This window comes from Mus pahari, chromosome 9 (assembly GCF_900095145.1).
Source record: "Mus pahari chromosome 9, PAHARI_EIJ_v1.1, whole genome shotgun sequence".
NCBI lineage: Eukaryota > Metazoa > Chordata > Mammalia > Rodentia > Muridae > Mus > Mus pahari.
In genome coordinates this window covers 24628403-24643414 of record NC_034598.1, presented here as the reverse complement: position 1 = coordinate 24643414, position 15012 = coordinate 24628403, and the positions used below count along the sequence as shown (strand labels likewise).

General features: G+C 43.5%; 2 protein-coding genes across 3 annotated transcripts in view; one reads left to right on the top strand and one right to left on the bottom strand.

Annotated features, from left to right (window-relative positions):
• Window positions 1–1516: 1516 nt before the first annotated feature.
• Window positions 1517–6024, bottom strand: Sowahc (sosondowah ankyrin repeat domain family member C). Its single transcript, XM_021205232.2, has one exon. The coding sequence runs from the start codon at window positions 5887–5889 to the stop codon at window positions 4363–4365; it is 1527 nt and encodes a 508-aa protein (XP_021060891.1). The 5' UTR covers window positions 5890–6024; the 3' UTR covers window positions 1517–4362.
• A 395-nt stretch (window positions 6025–6419) lies between these two features.
• Window positions 6420–15012, top strand: part of Septin10 (septin 10) — a 51296-nt gene continuing 42703 nt past the window's right edge. For both annotated transcript variants that reach the window (XM_021204453.2, XM_029542491.1), the window contains exon 1: window positions 6420–6571. In XM_021204453.2, the coding sequence (XP_021060112.2) occupies window positions 6542–6571 (30 nt within the window). In that variant the 5' untranslated portion in view covers window positions 6420–6541. The remainder of the gene's footprint in view (window positions 6572–15012) is intronic.

Sequence of the window (15012 nt, the reverse complement as noted above, 5' to 3'; positions counted from 1 at the left end):
TTGGCCCAAAATTTGTCCTGCTTACAAGATGCACAGAGATAAAGATGAAGCAGAGATTGAGGAAAAGGCCAACCAATGAGTGGTCCAACGTGAGACCCATCCCATGGGAGAGAGCCAACACCTGTCACTCTTAATGATGCTCTGCTATGTCTGCAGACCGGAACTTAGCATAACTGTCTCCCTGCTTCATCCAGCAGGGGACAGAAATGGATGTAGAGATCTACAGCAAAACATCAGGCGGAGCTTGGGGAGTCATGTGGAAGAGTAGGGGGAAAGGATTGAGGGAGCTGGAGGGTCAAGAACATAAAAAGACCTACAAAGTCAACTGGCCTGGGCCCATGGGGGTTCACAGAGACTGAACCAGCAGCTAAGAGCATACGAGAGCTGGACCTAGGCTCCCTACACATTTGTACCAGATGTTCAGCTTGGTCTTCATGTGCATCCCTTAACATTGGAGTGGGGCTATCTGTTGACTCTGTTGCCTGCCATTGGATCCCCTTCCCCTAGCTGGACTGCCTGGTTGGGCCTCGGTGGAAGAGGATGTACTTAGTTGTGCTTCAACTTAATATCCTAGGGCAGGGTGGTACTCAAGGGGGCTTCCCCTTCTCCTTAGAGAAGCGGAAGGGGGAGGGGGAAGATACTTATGATGGCGGTACTAGGAGAAGAGGAGGGAGGGAGGCTGGTGTGACCAGGATGTAAAGTGAATAAAAAAGTAAATTAAGGAAAACAACAACAACAACAACAAAACAACCAAAGTAACAGGTGCCATTGTGACATTTTTACATGTGTAATGTATCCTTTGCTTACATTCGCCCATGATCCTTTCTTCCCTTCTCCCTTCCTTTTGTCCCATTTTTCCCCCTAGTAATTTCCCTTCAATTTCCTTCATGTGTGTATACATACATAAACACACGAGTGAAAACATTTGAGATACTTTTCTGAGTCTAGCTTATTTAGCTTAACATGAGCAACAGTTTCATATATCCTCCTGCAATTGGCTTAATTTAAAAGAATGTTGGTTTTCAGTGAATTCTCAGAGGATTTAACTTAATCTCTGTGATAGCTAAGACTAATTAACTCTACAGGATCCAGACTCACCTAGGAACCAAGCAGGTGGACATGCCTGGGAGGGATTATCTTGGTTAGGTTAGCCTCTGTCCATGCCTGTGAGCACTGTACGTACTGACTAAGCCACTTCCCAGCCTTCTCGTTTTTTCATCTTAAAAGGTCCTGATGTTTGTTAAAGAGACTCCTCCATTATTGCTGCCAAACGGAAGTGGTTTCCCTAAAAATCTGGCAACTTAATGTTCAGAAAAGACAAAAGCTACACAAAGGAAGACTCTCTAGGCCATGGGCCTTCATTTCCTATCGTGAATTAGGGATACTGTAGCTGTATATTTACAAGGTGGGAGAAGAACCAAATAAAATGGAAACTTCGAGAAGCATTTTGTGAGCCATATATAAAGCAACTAAAGAACCACAGAAACTCCACACTTTGATCTCTATGATGGACCTTTTATTTCCACAAACTTCACAGATTCTTAAACTCACAAACTTTCACTTACTTAAAAATACAAAAGACAAACATCACATTCCAATATTTCAGGTGTGACTAAACTAGTACCCCGTTAGCTGCATTTTACATACCATAAAAGCAAACTGACATTCATAGTTTCAAGCGTACCTGGAGGACACATAAACTTGTTTTGAAACTACACAGTATCTTGTCAACAGATGTCTGTATTTATCTATTGCCACTACTGAGAGATACAACTTTATGATTATCAAATTACAGGAATCATTTTTTCTACTCTTGGTTTGGATATTGAAAAAAAAAAAAGAGGAATGGTGTTAAGTAGCTTAAAATGTTTATATTTATTGCACAAGGTCCATTATGACAAGGAATGCCCGGAGTTCCTTTCGGTGGTTTTGAAATTTAAACTAATTAGCTCTGTGTGTCTGTGTGAGTACAGGTGTGCAGACACCATGGTGCACATGTGGAGGCTGGAGGACAATTTTGAAGAGTTAAGTTTTCTCCATCCATTGTGGGTTCTAGGGCCAAACTCAGGTCTTGTAAGATAACCACTTTCATCTGCTGAGCTGTCTGGCCTGCCCAGGAATGACTCCAGAAAAAAATTTAATGTTTTATCATAGTTTTAAACTTTTAGTGTGAAAAGCAAGTTAAATGATAGTTGCCTTATCTTAGCATGGAATTTAAAAGTCCCAGATGAGGAACTGTAAGCTTATTTGGCACTAGAGATAGCTAACACGTCTAAGACATGGAACACATGATTGCTTTTTACATTGGCTTTTCACTTATGTGTACAGAAAAAGTGCTTATCAATGTACACGATCTACTTAAATCCTAAAACAAAGATAAAGGCACATAAGTGGGTAGCAACTTATGTGTGTATGTGTGTTTGTGTGTAGTGTAGGCACGAGCATGTTTGGGAGCACTCATGTGTGCTTCTTCTGAAGCCAGTAGAATGTCAGGTGACTTCCTCGATGCCTTTCTTCCACCTTGAGACAGCCTCCCTGGTCCAGAAGTCACTGCTTTCAGGTAGGCTGGCTGGCTACTGGACTCTGAGGAGCTGCCTGTCTCAGTACCTCATGTTAGGTTACTCATACCCTCAACTATGCATACCTTGTTAGATGGGTGCTGGGGATTCAGTCACAGGTCCTCATGCTCGCAGAACAAGTGCTCGGACACACTGAGCCATCTCCTTAGTCACAACTTATATATTTCATGAGCATCTTCAATCCATATTTAAATAAGTGCTATTTTGAGATATGACAAATTTGTTAGAAATTTCTATGACTTGGGGAGGCTAGTTAACAACAAACTGCTGTGCAGCTCTGTATAACCATGCAGTCCCCTCTACTCTGAGGACTTGGCTGCTCACTCTGCCTTCTATGTTGGAGGCTCTAACAACTTAGGTTTCAGCAATCAGGCCAGAAGGACTGAGAGAGAAGGATTTGGTCAAACCAGTCCCCTACAGAAGTTTCTGATCTTGTTATAAGATTTAATATGTTTGTAAGTTAAATTTTAAAATAATTAGAAAGCCATTTACTCTTAGCACAAGTGAATGGAATGTAATTAAGGATCACAGTTGTAAAAGTCTTTAATTTTAAGGAATAGTATTTTTCAACTATATATAAGGAAATTCAATAGCTAGCAGCATTGAAATACAGAAATGGCCCCATTTCTCTTTCTTTTTATAAAGTATAATAAATTGCCCATTTTTAAATGGGCAGACTATCTAGGCTTTCTGTAACCACACCATAGTTCTTTGAGTAGATACAAAGAAACATAAGAAAAGTGAAAGATTTAGTATTTTGCACATTTGTAAAATGTTGCTCAAAGCATAGAGACTATGAATGTATTAATAAAATTAAAATGTCTCTTACATGAGAAACATATTAAGCTGATTTAATAATTACTTCACAGAAGCATATTTTGCTATTTTCTAAACAAGGAATGGTTTAGGTGATAAGTAAATCAGTCTAAGTATTGTAAGCTTCATCAAAAACGACAACAAAACAACAACAACAACAAAACCCAGAATACAAACCTCAGAATGTTTAGAATTTAAGAGTAGTAAAACTAGTTGGTGATAATCAACAAAACATACACATTTTAAAAAAGTACCATAGGTTGCTATGTGCTCATCCATTTAAATAAATGTGTTCTTCTAGTGAACCAGAAGTTTATGGTTATTAATGTACCGTATAGTGTTATATAGGCACAAACCAGATTACAGTAACTCGAAAGCGAACGCTGCTTCCTTCTTCAGTTCAGTGATTAAAAGTAAAACTGCTTTTTAAAAAAATGGGAACTGCTACTTACAATACAAGTAAGACATTATCAATGAGATTCCCATCTCCATTCACATAATCCTCATTTGTAGTTTCACATTTCAACTCTGACCTTGACCTTCTTTAGCAAGTGTGCATAGCAGAAAATCAGGGCAGCCTCTAGTTTCATTCACTTAGAAAAACATTAGCAGGTTCAGTTTGCATTACCATGTGTTTTGCATTTTCTCATGGCCCTTACTCTGCATGGTATCTCATAATGATTAAAAAGCAAAGGGACTCTTAGTCATCAATAATTCCAGTTCTCACAAGTTCCAGGTTACCAGGGTGGGGTCGGGGAAGAGGCACAAATCAGTGCATTATGAATCACTTCAGAGACATTTTCTTGCCCCAGAATGCTATCCTGAAAGGATTATTACAGATCTACCCCAAGCCAGAAAGTTGAAATGCATAATTTATCTTGTCTTTTCTGCTTGCACTTCTTAGCCATACCCAGTATTATTCTACCTTGAAGACAAATAAGCCTTAGCATTTCTAGTGAGAATTATTTTACCCAAATACATTGGACTTCGGTCTCAGTTTAAAGGAAGATGAGTAGCCTCTAAGAGACCTTTCCTCCTCCTCCTCCTCCTCCCCTTCCTCCAGTGTCTGTTCAGCATCCCTGAAGGAGGGAGTGGTGTGAATGATCTGGGTTCGGAATCGGATTTTGTTGAGCCTTGGTTTTATCCGTCCACTTGAGCTGCCCGAGCCTTTGCGACCTGAATCCTTTGCTTTGCTTCCTCCTGCCCATCCCTCGGCGAAGTGGTGTTGAAGTTCAGCTCCGTCTTCCACGACCGGGGAGAGTTTGTGAGTGATGTGTGATGGGAGCACCTTTGAAAGTCTCCAGCGCCCACTCCCGCGGGCGGCGGGGCTGTCTCCCTCATCTTCGTCTAGGGCTCCCACCAGGTTCTTTATCTCCTCTGCGATGCTCTCGCTCAGATACTGAGAGGCCTTTCTCCCGCTGTAGTCCCTGATGTCTACATCTGCGTCGTAGGCCCCCACTAGTAACTTCACCACCTCTACATGCCCATGCATCGCTGCCAAATGTAGGGCAGTGTAGCCTCCGCTCGACCTGGCATTGATGTTCACTGGCAGCTGGTGTTTGGTGGCAAAGTTGACCAACATGGCCAGGAGCTCCTGCCTGCCGTGCTTGGCGGCCCAGTGGAGACAAGTGAAGCCGGTGATGAAGTCTCGCTTCGAGAGCAGGCCCGGCTCACAAGTGAGCAGCCCTTCTAGGCTGTCCCACTTGCCCTCGGAAGCTGAGAGCATCCAGGCGTGCTCCAGGGGATCCAAGGTAACCGAGGCCCCGCCGCTACTCTCCTCTTCTGCGGACGAAGAAGCTAACGATGCGCTATCGGAGTCGCCCCCTCCTCTGCTGCGACCTCCAGCGCTACCGTCCCCAGGACCCACGCTCCTCTTTAGTTGCGGGGAGCTGCCCATCACCAGATCCCGAAAGTTCTGACGGGCCGACCTGGGTGTATTTGGCCCACTAGGGGAACTGCCACCTTCAGGTTCCCCCTGTGGAGGGAGTTTAAGGTTCTCGCTGGACCCGGGACCCGACTCCCAGGACAGGGCCTCGACCTCCTGTGGCGAGTCCTTACCTTGGGCCCCACCTTGAGCAGGGGCCGGAGGCTCTTGGTCGCTCAGTTCGCCACCCAGTCCGAGAGACAACTGTGGATTTGCCTCCTGGAGCTGGCTGCCCTCGCATGTCTCCGCTGCAAGGTCCGGGACTTGAGGCTCCTCGGTCACCTCGATACGCGGGGGTTCCCGGGGGAGCTCGGCCTCAAGTGGGGGGGACTCCCCCGTGCAGAACCTTTTCTTGAGCTGCACATACTTGGTACCATCAGGATCGGTGCGCACGGTGGCCACGGCGTTGACCAGTTCCTTGAAGCGCTCGCGGGCGCGGGTGCGCTGTTCGCGCTGGCCACCCAGGGCGTCCCTGAAGTGTTGCACCAATTCCGAGTGTCCCGCCCGGCCCCCACGCTCGGCGAGGAAGCGCAGGATCGCCTCCGAGCTCAGCTCCAGCGACCCCTCCATTCACCGCGGCTCAGCTTCTCAGCCCCAGGAGCGCTCAGCCCGACACCATGGCCGGACGCCTGGAGGACCCGGAGTGCGGCTTGGGTCTCAGTGGCTGGGCGGCACGCGCGATCCCAGCTTTGAAGAGTCTCGAGTCCCGCGAGCGCTGACACCGCCTCAATGGGGCCGCGTCCCAGTGGACACGCCCCGCCACACCCACTTCCGCTCGGGACTCAATCTGGGCGCCCGGCCCCGGCGCGAGGCCCCGCCCACTTCCGGGCTCCGCGCGGTCAGGGGGGGTACGGCTCGCAGCCACTGTTTCCGCCAGTGGCGGGAGTCGAGGGACCCAGAGCTTGGCCTCCGAGGCTCACGTTTCCAGTCACCTTCCCCGCACACTTGACTTTTCGTCTAAAACGCCCGGCGGGCCACACCCGGGGGAAGCTCGCCCCGAGCGCGGGAACCCCTGGCAGTCCCTGGCGCGTTCCCGCAGCCATCCGCCTCGGCCCCGCCCCAGCCTCTCAGCAGAGGCCGCCCCGCCCATTAACGGCTGCGGGGCGCCGGGCACGCCCCGTGCCCCGCCAGTTAACGCCCAGCGGGGCTCTCTCCGAAGCGGCCGGGGACCTGGGTTTGCGTCCGGCCTGAGACCTCCGTTTCCCTACGTCCCACCAGGGCTATGGCCTCATGCGACGAGGTACAGCAGCTGGTGAGCCCCGCGCCCTTGGGTTCCCCGAGTCTCCTCCCCGCCCCGCCCCGCCCGGTCGCCTCTGGGCCAGCGGGATTGTGACCGTGCGGCTCCGGGACTCCGCGTGGCGTGGAGAGGGGGCCCCCTGTTGCCCCAGGGCGAGAACCGAGGAGCTCTGGCGAGCGACTGCACGTTGGGGGAAAGTTCCATTTTCCAGGCTTCCTGGTCCTGGCCGAAGCGGGGTGGTGTAAATGAAATCCAGGATGATGATCGATCGATGCCTGTCACTTTGTAACGGTTTTTCCTCCCCCGCATTTACATCAGGCCTTGGAATCCGCCTGATTTGGTGCAGTTGTGTCCACGTACATGGCTACTGACCGGAAAGTCGGCTTCCTTAGCTTTTCCAAAGCTCGCGGTTTTCTGTACTGCTTGGCGGTCTTGTTTTGCTTTGCCATCCCCTTGTAATGAAAAAAACACTTGACCGATCCAATGTTTTGTGCGGTTCAAATAACTTGAATAACTTATTTTAGTTGATATAGGGTATAAGCCATAGTTATCTGCGAGGTCATACTGTTTTCATAATACCAATCTCTTGTAATCTTGCTTTTGTTTCCATCATTTTAAGATTGTACGTGGAATCTTCCAGATGTTGCAGCGGGTAGAATAGACTCTTTCTACTTCCCTAACATCTGCATGCAGTAAATTATTTTTTTTCTACTTTAAGAAACTCTAATATATCCCTTATCCAATATTAATGAAATTAATCCTCTTAACTAACTCTATTGAATACTTTGGCATTGGTAGTATTTTTTGTCGGATTCTTAATCTCAAGCAACATTACTCCAATAAACATTTCCCAAATAATTTTCTACTTACCTGAAACAAGTGACTCTTATTATGTTCCTATGCTTCATTTTAGTTGTAGAATTTATTTCAATAGACTAAAATAAAAATAACGAGAAATAGATAAATGCTATAATTTCTGTGTGAAGTTGGTCCGTGATCATTGACATGAAAAAAAAAATCATAGTACTTAAGCTATTCAAACCTTAATGGCTGTCCAGTAAAACTACTCTCATACCCATTTAGTGATTTAGCAGTACCTTCTAATTCTTTAACATGATGAAACTTTGATTTCTTGTTAGATGTATCCACACTAATACAACTTATAGGTTTCTTCCCCCTGAAATATACATTGGACACAGTAACTGCATTCCCATCTGTCACCCATATTTGCCATGATGTCTACCGTGGGTGAATTTTTCCATATTTACATGTGAATGGAGTTTCACCATATTTGGAATCTGTTTATTGCTTCATATAGGAAGAGGTTTATGTTGTGGCTCATATTAACTTTTATAGAAAACTGAAAACAATGGAATTACTATTTGCAGTTATTAGCAATAGCATCTATAGGTGAAGTTCTGCCATGAGGGTACGTGTTCTTTTTAGCAACAGTCATAGTTTTATCAGCTATTCTGTGCATCTGAGACATCTCAGTTGACAAAGCTGTGTTACTGTTAAGCTGATTGTTTGTTTCCATCAGGTAGTCGTTGAGAATTTCTATGCCACTATATCCTTGTTTGATTCTATTTAAATGCCATTCCACATGTAATTGTATTCATTACCTTCATAGATAAGTGAAGGTACAGAGACTATAACTTCATCTGGAAAAGTCCTAGTCTTGGGTGTTCTGGAATAGTGCCAGTTCTCTTTCTAGGCACCATAATTTTTTAAAATTATATGTTGGGGGTTCTGTTTTGAGAAATGTGGTTACCATATTGTCACAGTAACCATGAATTCACTGTAACTAAGAATTCTAGGATTTCCAGTTTTCCTTACACAGACTCTTAAGGCATTGTAAGTTAAGGGATAAAGAAATAATTGGGGAAATGTTTTTTAAAAGTAAAGCAAAGTTGAGATAAAAATGTAACGTGAAGTCAAGCAGCATGTTTGACATGCAGCCTTAGAAAGCAGTGATGTGGGGGACAGTGAGCTCAGGCTTTGGCACTTCACTGTCACTTCTGTTAGCATGGAAGAGGATTGAGAACTCTCGTAAGAGAAGACAGAGACTTTTGCTATGTGAAAACACGATGGAAGGAGGCCGGTAAAGCCTGTCAGCCCAGCCATAGGACATTTAATCCAAAGCCGCTTCCTTGTAAAAAATCCTAATCCCCGCGATACCCAGGCCTGAGCCAGATGACTGGGTGAGACGAACGGCAGTGTAGTAGAGATGATTCAGTGATCATCTAGTCAGTTGTGGATGTGTTTGAGGAGTGTTTAGTGACAGAGGTGTAAGTCCTATAGGAGGCTTGGGTTATTTTCATGTATGTCAGGTGTAATATACATGAAGTAAGAACATAATATGCAGTATGAACTATGTGCTTTAAATGACCCTGTGCTCTTCAGTGTCAGTTGGCTCTTGGACTTCTGGGAACAGGAGCGGATATAAAAGCTAGCAGAGGCTGAGAGGAAAGGGAGAGAGTAGTAAGGAGGTAGAGTATTAGTAGGATGGTGGAGCAGGCAGAAGTAGGATCAGAGAAGACAGGCGATGACAGTGGAGCTAGGAGAAGCTGAGCCGAGCCAGAGAAGATAACCAGGAGACAAAGGAAGACCCAGGAAGAGCCCACAAAGCCAAAATCAACATTTACAAAAAGCCACAATAATTCATAAGTTATACATTGAAAGAGTAAGAAGAGGTTTGCATTGAGTTAAAGATGGGGGGAGCTGTTGGGAGGTGGTGTGCTGGTTTGCGTCGAAATGGAATGCAGATTTGGAGACTTTCATATTTTGGAGACTTCCATATTTTTCTGTCTTGAGGGGCAGGGAGACCAGTAGGATTCAAGAGGGGGTTAAGGGAGGCTGAAAAGGGGGGGGGGAGAATAGCATCAAATATTGTTTATGTGTTTAAAAATGTTATGAAACCATTATTTTATATAAATGGTATATGCTAATGATAATAGAGGAACCAGATTAAGCTTATGGTGATAAATACCTGTAAGCACTTGGGGGTGGGGGTGGCAGATGGTGTGTGTGTGGAGGATGAGGCAGGATGATAAAAATTCAAGGTCAGTTTAGGATACATAGTGAGCTCAAGACTGGCCTGGGTTATATAGAGAGACATTATCTCACCTAACAAAACAAAAACTGAAATTCCTAGTTCAATCTACCCTCCATATTTATGGAGACTGTGAGAAATCTTTTTTCTAGTTAGATAGTTATATATAGAAAGAGGTGATATATTGTGAAATAAGTATAGAATCTACCTAAATATTTTGTGAGTTGTCTATACTTATTTTTTTCATGGACAAATGAATATTGTGCGCAGTGATATTTTTGTTGTGTTATAGCATACTAATTAGCAAGAACATTATTTTGAGCACAAATCAGGCCAGAGTTACTTGAATACATTTGAAAGTTCAACTAGAAAGATGTCTTATTGAGGGGAGTTGTTACTAAGGTAGTACTACATCTGTATAGGTATAAAACGTTACTCACAGGTGTCTTCCTTAGTTTAAGCTGACACCTGACATAGTTTGGGGTCATCTGTGGCAGTCTCAATGGATAGATTGCCCAGATCAGATTGCTCTGTGGCCATGTCTGAGAGGATTATCTTGATTGTTAGTTGTCTTGGCAGTGCCATTTCTGGCAGGAAGTTCCGAGCTGTGTATGAAATTTGGCAGAGAGAAAGCAAAAAGATGGGTCTTGCTCTCTATTACAGTTTGCTAGTCTGTATCTTTTGTTGGGGGCATTGAGACCATTAACATAGTTATTACTGAAATATGTGTATTGGTTTCTATAATTTTATTTAATTTTGTAGTGTTTTCCTAAATCTCTTTTGGCGTGTTGTTCTGGTATTTATTCCCCGCTTTGGTCTTTTGGGTATTTTCTCTTCAGATTGGGAGAATTCCTTACATTCCATACAGTATTCTGCAGCAATCCTCCTTCCATTACTTGGCTTATTGGCCACGAATTCCATTAGTTTTAATTATGTGAAGTTTTAAATTTTCAATTAAGACAGGTAATTTTTTTTTTACCAAGAATAACAGTCTGGATTGGCAGTTTTTAGCTTTTCAGAAATCAGAATATAAGTCTCTAAGCCTCTCTTGACTTAAAACTTTGTATTGACTCATCAGTTATTACTGTGCTTGGATTACTTGGTTGCTGTGATTAAATATGCAGGTCAAAAGAAATGTGGGGGAGGAATGGATTTATTTGCCTTACACTTCCAGGTCACAGTGCATCACTGAAGCAAGTCAGGGTGGGAACCATGTAGTAACAGTGCTTGCTGGCTCCAATTCAGACTAGCTCATAGGCTCATGCTCAGCTTGTTTTTTTATATAGTCCAGAATCACCTACCCAGGGGTGGTATGATCTACAGAGGGCTGGGCCACCCATAGTAATCACCAGTTAAGACTTTATCTTATGGACATGGGACTTCCTCAGAAGACTGGTCAGCAGCTGAAGTTAATGAGGAAAAACATCCCTTTTGTATTCTGTTTTTAGAATTTTAACTGTAATATGACACGGAGAGTTTTTTTTTTTCCTGGTCCTGTCCATTGGTGTTCTGTTAGGCTCTTATGTCTGGATGAGTACCATTTTCTCTAGAATGGGAAATGTTTGCCATGGGCAGGGAATTCTTCTATCTCCGTAATTCATAAATTTGGTCTTTTCATGGTGACCCAAAGTCTCCTGTGTTCCTGTCCCCCACTTCCTGACTTTGGCAGAAAGATGCAGTTCCTCTACACTGTCTTCAGGCACTGATCCTCTTGGTCCCCATGTTGTCACACTGCTGCTGAGGCTTGCCACTGGGCTTTACGTTTGGATCATTACATTTTCCTTTCCTTGTCAGCATCATTTCAGTTTGCCTTTTCTTTACCAATTCTCTCTTTATTAAAGTCTTTTTCTTTAATTTTACTTTACATTTTTTAAATGATATCTCTGTGTAGCCTTTTCATATCTGGAATTCATTCCTTATTTTATTGTTTTCTTCTCTTGGGGTGCATCCTTGTCTTCTTTGCAGTTCTGAAATTTCCTTCCTTTCTCCTTATCTTTTCTTGACTTTCATTTTTTTTTAGTTCAACCTTCTTTCCCCCTTTTTTCTTTTGCTGTGAGATTGGCACTCAGAACTCTAGCACTGTCCCTGGTCTTCCCCTGAGAGTCAGCAACTATCAGTGATAACACACTATCCAGTGTCAACATACCCTTGGCTGGCCTCTGCTTCTGTTGTCACATACTGTGGTATGCCTGGGTGCCCTAATCTAGGTCAGCTCTAACTTGCTTCCCGCTTCTGCCACTTTATCTGCATGTTTTGAGTCCCTGCATGCTGGGGGATCCAGCTCTCGTCACACCCTGCCTGCTCCCTTTTCTCATATGTGCTGTGGGTCCTCACATGCCTGCAAGTCCTCCCCTGAATCAGCTACAGCTGACTTGCCCCTTGCTTCTGAAGCTCCTGCCACTGCATTTTTCTGATCTCATATACCTGGGTGTCTTACTCTGGGTCAAGACCAGCCTGCTTCCCACTTACGCTGCAGTGTTGTGGGTCCCCGTGTACCTGGGCACCCTACTGACGCTATGTCTATTCTGGTTCATGTCCTGTTTCTGCCACCTCTGCTGACTGAACTTTGTTGTTTGAAAATTTCCCAGAGATCTAGGGGAGCTGTGTTTCAGAGCTTCCTGCCTTTATTAGATCCCCACTGTAGCACAGATGATGACCAGGAAGCAGCTTACTGCTGTACTTCTCTGCTGCTATATTTTTCTCCTTTATACTTTTCACTCATAGTGTATTAACCTTCATACTGTATACTGACCTACTGTCTTCCTTATAGTTGTAGGGCAGATTGCACACGAGCCCTGGCTCAGGAGCTATCTTTGGCTCTGCAAATGAAAGACACGCACATTAGCTTATTTCTAAAACGCCATGGCTACCTCATGGTAGGAGGGATGGGACTTAGGAGCGGCAGGAGGTAAAGCCAAGCAGCCACGTGAGATTGATTAAGTGGCCACTGACCACTTCCTGAATTGGGCCTGGGGTATCAGGTTGTTACCTGTTCCATAATTCTTTCCTGACAAAATTCTATACTTAATACCAAACTGTCCTAAGATTCTACTCTTATACCAGATAGAGGAAAATTGTACCAATAGTCCCACTAAAACGTTTTGACCTTAAATTATTTTTGACCTATGATAACTAATTTTCATTGTCACATGATGGGATTTATAATTATCGTGTGTTCATACGGGTGTTTGCAGAAAGGTTTAAATGAACAAGGAGCACATCTTGAATGGGTAGGGCACCATTCTGTCCATCGGCTGGAGCCCAGAGTGAAAAAGGAGAAAGCAAACTAGGTGCCAGCATTCATTTCTTTCTGCTTCATAACTGCAGACATCCTAGCTGCTGTAGACTCCTGCCACCATGATTCCTGTCACAGTTGACTGCTCCAGTGCTGTGAACCTAAATAAACCCTTCCTTAAGTTGCTTTTCTTAGGAATTTTGTTACAGCAAGGAGAAAAGGAACAAATCCATCATCTTTCTGTTACAGTAAATGACCTGTGACAAGGAAAAGTGTACTTTGCCTCAGTCTGGGAGGTTTTATTGTAGGTCCAGTTTACTTCAGTACATTGGGCATATGTCAGGGATGCATGTGTTGGTAGGGACTGGATAGTAAACCTGAGAGAGAGTCTTTTGAGAGTCAGGAAGCAAAAGAGAGAAACAGACCAGCATCCCAACAGGCTTTGTTGAGGGCTCACTTGAAAGTATCTTAGCACTGCAGTGAGCTCCACCTCATGTTCCCTCCTTTGGCTATAACACCAACGAAGGGACAAGCTTCTAACACTTAGGCCTTTGAGGGACATTTCAGATTCAAAGTAAAGCAAATCCTAAACATCAGGACCTCACTATGTGACCTAAAATTGAATTACATTTGTTCTAGTTAGTTTCTTTGATGCTGTGCTAGAACATTGACCTAAAGCAACTTGAGGATGAAGGAATTTCTTTCATCTTCACTTTACAGTCTGTCATCAAGGGGAGCAAAGGCAGGTCAAGACAAGAACCTGGAGGCAGGAGCTGAAGCCGAGGCTGTGAAGGAAGGCTGCTTACTGTCTTTATTTCTCGCAGCTTGGGCAGCCTGCTTTCTTACACAACTCAGGACCACCTACCCACAAGTGACGGTAGGGCTGGGCACTCCATCAGTCATTTTTAAAAAGCCGACCCGTAGACATGCCCACAGGCCAGTCTGATGAAGGTAGGTCTTCCATTGAGATTCCCAGTTCCTAGGTGACTAGTTCATTTCTAGTTGGCAAAAACTAATCAAAACAATACTTTAATAGTTCCCTACCCTCTTATTCTTTCAAAGTATGAGTTGATATACTTTTTGTTAAAGGTTCAAGTAGTAAATATTGTCATTTGTGAGCTATTCGGTCTGTCAAAAGCTATGTAACTGCCAGTGCTGCTGAAAAGCAGAGTATATGAATGAATGGGAGTGGCACTCCTCTTAATACTTGGCTGTCTAGACTCTACACATTTGCAGATTTTCTTTATTCTCTTTAGATGTCTCTGACTTTTAGAGTTGAGAATTGTTTGTAAATTCTTCAGTATTTAGATTCTAGAGTTCCCCATGGCTCAGTCAGATTCTTTCTCTATTTCTTGTTTGTGGCTTTCTTTCCATTGATCATTATTTCAGTTGTGATCTTCTGTTATATATTCTATATGCTTTTTTCTTAAAAAAACAAAAACAAAAACAAATAAACCCCAAAACATTGGTTGAGAGCCTCATACATTAATGTACTGTATAATATGTTTATGTATCTTCCCATTCCAACTCCGCTATTATCCCTTGCACAACTGCCTCTCAAATTAATGATCTTTATAATTATTGCACATGTGCGCACGCGTACACACACACACACACATACACACACACACACACACACACACACACACACAAACAAAAACTTAGTATTACCCGTGTGTGTGTTCAGGGCTGACCAAGGATTGTTTCTCCTTGCTGTGTTTTGATCTACTCCTGGACCAAACCTATTAAAACAAAAATAAATTTATATTTCTTTTATGCAAAAATCTTTTTAAAGCTATTCTTTATTTTTTGAGATTATAATTACATCTCTCCCTTTTTTCCATGCAACCCTCCCGTATACCGACCCACCTTGCTTTCTTTCAAATTCGTGGCCTCTTTTTCTTTAGTTGTTGTTGTTGTGTGTGTCTATCTGTATATGTAAATATATATGCACATTGTAAAATACATATTTACACATATTTGTTGTATATAATATAATATACATATTTGCATTTTTATGTAATATATAATATATAATAGTATAGTAATATATATATGCATATGCACAAATATAAGCCTGTTGTGTTTGTGTAGTGTGGCTTGTATGTGTATGTCTGTAGGGTCGACCATTTGGTATTGGATATCCAGCTGATGTACTGCTCTCCTCTG

What these genes read in the sequence shown, in the direction of transcription:
- Sowahc (XM_021205232.2), bottom strand. Translation starts at nt 5,889, where the DNA reads ATGGAGGGGTCGCTGGAGCTGAGCTCGGAGGCGATCCTGCGCTTCCTC.